Source organism: Hippopotamus amphibius, chromosome 2 (genome assembly GCF_030028045.1).
Source record: "Hippopotamus amphibius kiboko isolate mHipAmp2 chromosome 2, mHipAmp2.hap2, whole genome shotgun sequence".
Classification (NCBI taxonomy): domain Eukaryota; kingdom Metazoa; phylum Chordata; class Mammalia; order Artiodactyla; family Hippopotamidae; genus Hippopotamus; species Hippopotamus amphibius.
In genome coordinates, this window is record NC_080187.1 from 33,344,551 (window position 1) to 33,353,815 (window position 9,265).

A 9,265-nucleotide genomic window follows, 5' to 3' on the forward strand; every position below is an offset into this window, starting at 1 on the left:
AGGCTTCAGAGCCTAAAATGAGGGAGGGCCTGAGGGAAAGAAGATCACAGCAGATATACCAATCACCCCTTCACTTTTGTCAACATGCAACCTGAAAGGAGGGCACACAGCAGACACACTCACACTGTTGGCCAGCCCTTCAACCACAAGTTTGAAATAACTGATTGGACCTGGAGAGGGCAATCTGGTAGTTGCTGCCAAGCCAAATCAACCAACTGCAGATCCCTGGACTGGTGTCTCTCTCATCTGTGTGCAAACTGTTTCTAAGTTTTCTTGTCTTAGGGTGGGCGTAACCATTCTTACAGTTCATGGTTCTTTAAATGGTTAGATGAGACAAAGTACCACAATGTCTAGCATGTAGAAATTGCTCAATAATTGTGACCTTTTTCCTTTCTTTTCTTCTTTGGTGAGACTCTGTCTTACTAGAAGTTTGCTTTTCTAGGTCTTTTTTAAAACTGCCTTCCAGTAATGTTTATACATTTGCTCAGAAAATCCTTTCTCATTGTCCTTCTTTGTGTTATCCAAATTTCTGGGAATTTGCAGGGTTCAAACTGATGATATTTTACTATATCTCACATGAAATAAAAGTGTTGATATATTTTGGTTGACAAATAACAACACTGGTGATCATATGCAGTTTTCAAATGTTTTCTCAGCTGTAATTTCTGTGTGACTGATGTTCAAAATATCCCTCTGAGGTTAAATATTATAATCATCTCCACTGCAAGGATGAGAAAGCCAAGAGCAGGAGCCAGGTGACACAGGCAGGAAGCAGCAGAGGCAACGTTCCATCCCAGTCCTCCCGACACCTCCTGATGTCAAGGCCAGAGTTTGCTTCTCTCCATCAATGGTCTAACCCCTCAGAATAAGCAGTAGGTCAATCAATGCCAGTGCAATTGGGTAAACTGTTTAAGGATAAGTTGAAGCTTACTCAGATGGTTTGGTCACAATATGAAAAAAAGAGTAGTCACTTTGTCTAAAGCATGAAAGAAATGTACAAATTGTAATTCACCTGTGCAGATTTTCATTGGCACAACCTTCAGGAATCCGGCAACAATGGGTATGACAGCTGCAGCACTGTCAGGGTCATTTGTTAAGGCATTAAGAGACTCAATAAGGCAAAAATTATTTGGTGCAATGGATGCACTGGAATTGCTTCGTGAAGTGAAAAATAGAGAAAAGGTATGAAAATTGTTAAGCGCAGTGCCAGGCACAAAGTCATTCAATCCACTCTTATTACTAGTATCATGAATAGCTGATCATTCACTCAAAAGCAGGACATCATAAAACTTACTCTGGAATAATCGAGATCTCTGGGCGTTGAGTCTGTTAAAGCTCGGACAAGGGCATTCATCATACAGGTCGGAGGAGAAGGTGGAGAGGGCTGAGAGGCTTCCTGCTGTAACGGGCTCTTTGGTTTGGAAGGCAGCCGACCTCTCCTCCCTTTCAGACTATCTGTACGGACAACTGATACCAAGAGAAAAAAAAGAAAAAATGTCTTCAAAGATATCCATGAACGGCCATAAATCACAAAAAGGAATCAAAACACTCTATAGTTGAGCAAATCATTATTGAGACCAACCATTTAAAAGTGGCAATAAGTTTGGAGTAATATCCACACAATGATTTAATGAGAGTTGAAACAAGCAGCATAAAAGCCACCCCATACTTACATTTGGTAATGAATTAGCCCTAAAAGTCTCCTTCTCAAATAGAACAAAGATATATGTACACAAGCTCTCTATTGATTTTGAGGAATTAGAATAAGTAGACCTCAGCTATTTTTAAATGTAAATATACACCACAAAAATAAAATGTTGAAACGAAAGGGAAACTTGGAAAATTCACTATCCCAAATGTAAATATTAACTTTTTCAGTGATATCTGAGAATATTTATAAGCAAGCTGGATAAAAAGCATTATATCCATACCTTCTTTAACCATTCCAACACTGAGACACTTCTGAAATCGACAGTACTGACATCTGTTTCGACGTCTCTTGTCTACAGGGCAGTTTTTATTTGCCAGGCAAACATATTTTGCATTTTTCTGCACTGTTCTCTGAGGAAATACAATACAGAGATAGTCAACTAATAGTTTCTGGAAAGAGGTAGGACCTGACAAGATGTATTTTAATTACAATGTGAAAAGCGACAGTGCAATTCGTATAATTAGATAAATTTAATTTCCTAACACGCTAGCCTGCAGGAAAAACAATTTTATTAGTGTTAGCTGCTGACAATGAAAATCATCTCAGATTGTTCTGAAGCAAGTCTCAGGAGACACCCAAGTCTGAATGATAAAATCATATCTGAAATTACCAGGTCAACATATCATACCTTGGAGGATTAGATTATCTTCACTTTTAATATCCCTTTGGGAACAATTTTCTACTTGTTCCACTCCCCTGATTATTGCTGACCTTATTAAAATAAAATCAAAATTATCTGGGATGTACTTTGCTGGCTATCACTATTGTAAGTCAAATATCACAGAAACTGGCTTTGTTCCCCAATAAAGATGAAATCATAAAAAGCAAAGATGAGGACCTGCCTAGTTACAACATATAGCAAATAATGTTTTAATGCGAAAAAAAAAATCACTAAATCAGCCTGTGTAGCATATTTTATTTTTAAAAGAATGGTAAAACTGGCCATTTATGATTTTTGAAAGCAAAATCATAAAATTGGACACTAAAAAAACACTATCACATCTAAGAAAAAAAAAAACACAAACAAAAAAAATGAGATGAAGGAATATGAGAGCCATATATTTTCAATGAAAATTCCCATTAATAGGTTATTTCATAAATGACTATTGACATAGACATCAAAATAGCCATATGGTAAAAGATGCATTATAAAACTTGGGCCTGGATATAAAATAATGTTGTATTCTTTACAATCACATATAATTTTAAAATGAAACATGAAAAAATAATAAAGAATATTTTATGCTCCAAATATGAGAATGCTCGATTTAAAAAAAAAATTAAAAACATTTGTGCAAATAGATGTGTATTTACCACCCATTCAGAAATTACCTGAATCTATTCAACTCCAAATAGAGCAAAAAGTTGGAATTTATTTGGTAAGCCTGGGCTGCTAAAAAAAAAAAAGAAACCCAGATAATTTGGGATTAGTGATTTATTTTGTGTCTAAAATTCTAAATAGATTTACTTTCTATCTTTTTTAATTTTCAGCAATTCTCAACCCCCTTGTATCAGTTTTCACTCTATCACCTTTTAATTTCATTTTAAGAGATCATTTCTAAACTGCTTATATAAAACTTAAAGTTAGATACATTTTCCCTGCTTTAGCAGGTGATTTTAGTTTAAAATGCAAAATTCCCAAAACACAAACATACTTCTGAGGTTTCCAGCATTTAAATTTGCATCAGTTTATAAGGGTAAGAAACCTGTGTTTCCTGAATGAAGCTCTCTTTCATTGAACGTGAAGTAATTAAAAAAAACTCTATTTTTTGCCATCATCCTCAAGGATATACCAATTTCAGTGCTGGTGGCATTTTGCTTCAGGTATACATTTTCCCAATAACCTCAAACCTTCCCCACATTTGTGTGTGCCTGCACAACAGTTTAAGGACAGGGAGAGATCGTTATGGTTCAATCACTGAATTCCCATCATTAACTGCACTTCATGTCACATTTTTAAAGAATTCAATTTAATGGTAGAAAGCCACTGGGTAAAACCTGCTCCCATTCCCTTAATTAACAGATCTGTGGGTTGGTTCTCCCTTATCCTACCCCCACCCTTTCAAGTATAGATTTGTTTTCAAGGTATTGCTGCAGAAAAAAGATGCTGTTGGGGAACACTTAATTGACATTTCTAGACTAGGAATGTATTACCACTCCTATATTTTGGTCAACTCTCAATTATTCAGGGATGATTATATTTGTGGATTACTTGTACTTCTCTTAATTGTTTTTCTTTCTTTTCCCCTTTTCGGCTGCCCCTTTCACTGCCTTTCAGCATTTCTACTGAAATACTGTAAAAATTGAATCTACTAAAGGAATGCAGTTACTTGAAAGTAAAGCTTGAGTAGTTAAGACAGAAAAAAAATGGCTAACCTGACAGTTCTACGTTTAAAATGTCATAATCCTGCATACCTCCTGTATGGCACTTATATTGTCAAATCTTCCCACCATTTCTCATTTATCTGCAGAATTTAATTAATCACATGATTCCTATCTCCAGGTCAAAAATAACTGTTGCTTGTTGGTATGTATACCAATGCACACACGTGCATTTTTAATAAATGCTTTGTAGTTTTCATTTCTAATGAACTATTGTTTTATGGCCCTTTAAAGATTATAAAGTACTTTCATAAATGTTTTATCTCATTTAATACTCACAGCCTTTCTCTGAATTTTATTCACCTGATAGGGAAACTGAGGCCTGGAAGGAAGTGTCATGCCCAACATCATAAAATTGGTAGGTGACAGATCCTATTTGAGTGTTCTGACTCCAATTCCAGCATGCTCCCAGATATACCCTATTGGCCTCCCAAATCTTCATTACCCAATCAGCATCCAGCTTCTCCTCTTCCCTCCACCCTGCCCAGCACTAGAGGCTAGGAAATGATTATTTGAGAGAACATTGGTGGGTTTGCAAATGCCTGACATAATGGCCAGGGGAGTGAGCAGTGGGGAGGGTGGCGCAGAATTAAGTGTCTGAAGAAGTCTGGGAGTCAATTGCAAAAGCAGAGCAGCAAGAGAGCAAGGCCTCTTCCCCTTGAGTGGTGAAAAGAGCACTGAACTTGAGTCAGGAGAAACCAGCTGGAACTGTCCCCATGTGCCACTAAATCACCTCTCTAGCCTTCAATATCCTTAAGGGCAAAATAAGGGGGAAGCTGAAGACCCTCCCACTATAAAATTATCCTTTGGGTCTATGAGATAATGAAGAGTGTCCACACTCCGCACTGTGTGTGGTACAGAAGTGTAGCAGAATGATGAGACCCCAGCTTCTACCTTCTACAGAGGGGGCTGCCCCAAACTGCATCCACCAGCTGCCCCTGTCTATTCTGCAGCTGGAGAGCTGTGAAGAGGGCATGCACTTTGGGGTCATGCAGACATGAGCTGGCATCCTGCCTCCACTTCACTCTCTGAGTGTTTGTCCTGGGGCAGTTGAATAAGCTCTCTGAGCCTCCATTTCCTCATCTATGAAACAAGGATAATTAATTTAAACCTTCAAGAGGCTGTTAGTAAAAATAGCTGGTGGGTGGCCAAAATTCAATCCCAGTTCTGATTCTAGAGTCCCAGCTCTTACTAGGAGGAGTAAATGAGATACAAATACCCAGGGCCTGGCACACAGGCTTTATTCCCTCAGACATCTTGGATGGATAGAAGAGGAACACAATGAGGTGTTTGCATTTCTGAGGTCATAGATCCCTTTGCGAATCTGCTGAAAGCTCTCTTGAGAAAAATGAGCAGAAGGTAACGCCAAGTCAGGAAGTTCACAGCCCCCTCAAGCCCGTCTGGGGCGGCCTCCTGCAACGGACGTCAAGTTAAAAAGCCCTAAGAAAGTGGGTGTGAAGATGCTAGGAAAGGCTGCAGGAACGCACAGTGTAACCCTTACACCTCTCAAACCAGGAAGGGTCCGCTAAGATGCTCACTTGAGCGGGTGGCTGGGGAGGCTGGCTGCGGAGGGGAGGGGGCGCCGGAGGAGGCGAGCGCTCACCTTGAAGAAGCCCTTGCAGCCCTCGCAGGTGCGCACGCCGTAGTGCTGGCAGGCGGCATTGTCCCCGCACACGGCGCACGTGCCTTCGCCCGAAGCCGAGCTCCTATTGGGCGGCGACGGCAGGCTGGGGCTCTCGCCCAGCAGGCTGGACGCAGTGGGGGAGGCCGTGAGGCCCAGCGGCGGGAAGGCCAGCGCGGCCGCTCTCTTGGCCAGCGGCAGCCCGTACGGGTGGCCCTCGAGCGCGGCGGCCTGGCTGCTCGCGGCGGCCGCGGCTCCCAGCGGCAGGCTAAGCGCGGCGGCGGCCGTCGGGTCGTAGCCGAGGTGGTGGCCGCCGGCGGGGCTGGGCGCGGGCGGGTGCGGCGGCGAGGGCTTGAAGGGGAAGAGCGGAAAGCGCGCGCCGGCCACCGTGGGCACCGCCTTCATCGGCGGGTCGAGCAGCGGGCCCGGCGCGATGCAGCCCTGCGCCGCGGACAGCGTGTCATCCCACATCGCCCCCGGTTGCGGGGGGAAACCCGGCGTGGTGGGGGTGGACGGCGGGGACTGCTTAAAGTACATGGAGGTGCTGGGCAGCACATCGTCGTCCGGGCCGGAGGCGGGAGGAATGGACGGCTGCTGCTGCTGCTGCTGCTGCTGGTGATGGTGGTGGTGGTGGTGGTGGTGGTCATGGTGGTGATGGTGGTAGCCGTGGGCGCGGTCCTCCTCCATCTTGATCAGCGGCCGTGGCCCCGACGGCTGCATTTGGTACAGGCAGGACGGCTTGAGTTCGTAGTTGCTCGAGTAGCCCTCCATGAAGGTACTGAAGCTGGGCAGGGACGTGGTAGCCGTGGCCGTGATCTCGGTGCTGCCGAGGTCCATGGTCAGCTTGGCGTAGTCAGGATTCATGATCTCCGAGGTGTATTCCGAGCCATATGTCTGTGCTGCATAACTGGAACCTGGCGGCGAAGGGCTATACTGGGCTTGCACGCAGGGCATATCTGCAAGGGAGAGGAAAAACTGTCTCTCAGAAGCAAGTTGGCACTCCTAGCTAATAGATAGCAATGGATTCATTGCTCTCTAATATGGGAAATACAGAGGAAGTGACATTCTTTCCACCTTCTAGTAGCATGGAGTTAAATCCCCTCCTTCCCTCCCTTCCTCTCTCCCTTCTTTCCCTGGGAAGCAAGCTGAATCCCTGACAAACTGCCCAAGGGGTCACAGGTTGCCCACACCCAGCCTCCTAGGGGCCTCTGTGCCCACCTTCCCTCCCTTGCCCTGTCCTCCACTAGATCTGGGAATTTTGATGTCTTTCCTCATAAGCCCAGCTGTGTTTTTAAAAGTGGTTTTGAGCCCTAGAGATTAAATGGAGTGACCTCAGCCACAAATTGGGAGGACAAGAAGAAATCCAGTGAATACCATGTTGGTTTATTTTGAGGGGAAGAGACCACTGGTCCCCCAAATCCCACTCTTTGATTTGTAAACCTATGAGTTAGTAAAAGAAAAAAAAAAAAAAAGATGTCCTACATGGGACTTACTGGCCCAGTGATATTCTCATATTTTATGAGTGCCAACTGAGGCTACCCACACACGTTGTGGTTGCTTTCTCCCACCCCCTCCCTACTCCTCCAAACAGGGCTAGCAGCCTGCTCAAACTGGACCCCTGTTGATGATTTCAGCCAGCTAGGTGGTGAGGTGGGAACGTAGGCCCAGGAAATGGACTCGGGGGAGTTTGCGCCATCTGCAGAGAAAAAGATCAGCAGCTGCAACACAACACCCACCAAACCTGCTCTCTGCCATATACACTATATATGTGCGTGTATTCCCCGCCCCAATTCTAAGTAATAAAATATATCAGTGGCTGCTTTATGACAAGAGTTTACAGTTATCATAATAGGTAGTTATTGACATACTTTCTTATGACAGAAGAATTAGCACCCCTAGAAAAGAAAGCAGTTTCTTAATAGGTTTAGTTTCTCTCAGCCCCCAAAGCAATGATATCTGAAGTGTTTACTATTATTCAGAGAGGTTGAACTGGACGAGAAAGCCCTCAGAAGTATTGGATCTAGTGGATGATTTATCTAATTATTTCCCTCTCTTTATGGCTAAATATAAATAGTAAACTGGGCAGTTTCTGGTGGTTGGTTTTTCTGAACCAAAGGAAAACCACGTGCTTAACGTCTCTTTGGAGTCTATGGTGTAAAAGGTGTGACTAATAGAAAAGTGAATACTTCACATTTCCTTTGACATCTTTGTCTTACCCACATTTCCAAATCTGATTGAGTCATACATGTATGGGATGAAATCTTGACTTGAAAAAAGATGTTGAGGGCCTGTTGGAAAAAGCAGTGATGAGGAGAGGCCAGTTCAAGCCTTTATTTTCCAAGCAGGGTCCTACAAACACTTGTTAGTTTGAAGTTAAAAGAGCACTTATCCTGCTGTCCAGTTGTTGGGGTGAAACGAAAGGCTACTCATTTAAAAGAACACTGCCTGATGTTTCATTTGTTCTCCTCCCTTGGATTTCTCCATGAGTCTTTTCTATCATTCTTCTTTGCCAGTCTATTGCTCTTCTTTGTGTCTTTCTGAGGTTTCCAGATAGATGAGCTTGCTGGGACTGAGTTGTATTTATCTGCATCTCTATGGCTAGGCACCTGGTAAAGAGGTGTTACAAGCCAAAAACCTGCAATCCTTTCTTTTGCCCAACTCAAAGTTACTCCTTGGTTTTCAGCTCTCTCTTTCCCTCTGAGCCTCAGTAATCCAAATGTCTGCATCCAACTGATTTGGGTTTTATACAAACAAAAATGCTTTGTATTGTTCGAAATGCTCCCATAACTCTTAAATGCATTAGCATTAAAAGGAGAGCAAATATGAAGACATTAAAATGTATAAAAAGATCCTAATCTATTGGTGTATTTGCATTTTTCTTAGGAAAAATATCTTTGAGAAATGCAACGCTTAATTTAATCTGGCTGCTCCACTAGGTAGCAACAGGGTGTGGTATCCAGAGATGTGTGCAAGGAAGCCACCTGTGCCATGAAATTCGCGGCCAGCAGTCACTCACTGTCCTGGCGCTGGGCAAGTCGACCAGCTTGCTTGCTGGCTGCCCCGCTCACGTCTCCCAGCCCGGGAGGAATAAGGGGTCGTGCCTTCAGACCTACCTGGAGGATATCTTGCGCGCTGAATGGTGGGGCTGGGGGTCTCTCCAGCGGAGGCTGAGAGTGGAGGAGGCGGGGACGTCCTGCGGGGCGAAGCGGCGGCGGTGCTGCCCGGCTCAGCTGAGGGTCCAGTCTCAGGGCTGGGGCTTGCCGGGCTGCGCTCTTCCGCAGTGGGCTCTGCGGGCACCCAGGAGAGAGGACAAAGGTCACAGTGAGACCATGCTGGGTCACCACGGCCTGGACTGGGCGTACAAGGGTAGGGGTTGTGGGGATCTCTAGAAATGCTACACTAATTGCAAAGAATTAGAAGGGTAAGAAAGCAGTGCTTAAGTTGACCGGAGTCCCTGGGCAAAAAGCATCACAGCGCCTTGAGGGAGCCGAGGAAAGGTTGTCCGCGCTCACCGTGGTTTTGTGGTTCCCTAACCGAGGCTAAAAAAACGC

At 44.2% G+C, this 9,265-nt stretch overlaps 1 protein-coding gene across 2 annotated transcripts in view; it reads right to left on the reverse strand.

The window, feature by feature from the left end:
• NR4A3 (nuclear receptor subfamily 4 group A member 3) overlaps positions 1–8,930 on the reverse strand; it is a 35,474-nt gene extending 26,544 nt beyond the window's left edge. Inside the window, exons 1-4 of one of the 2 annotated variants that reach the window (XM_057722363.1) lie at positions 8,828–8,930; positions 5,697–6,670; positions 1,932–2,061; positions 1,295–1,467 (exon numbers count right to left, since the gene is read on the reverse strand). In XM_057722363.1, coding sequence (XP_057578346.1) covers positions 1,295–1,467; positions 1,932–2,061; positions 5,697–6,668 — 1,275 coding nt within the window. In that variant the 5' untranslated portion in view covers positions 6,669–6,670; positions 8,828–8,930. Of the gene's footprint in view, positions 1–1,294; positions 1,468–1,931; positions 2,062–5,696; positions 6,671–7,930; positions 7,962–8,827 lie in introns of those variants that run through there. The other variant, XM_057722362.1, reaches the window with a different exon arrangement.
• Positions 8,931–9,265: the final 335 nt, after the last annotated feature.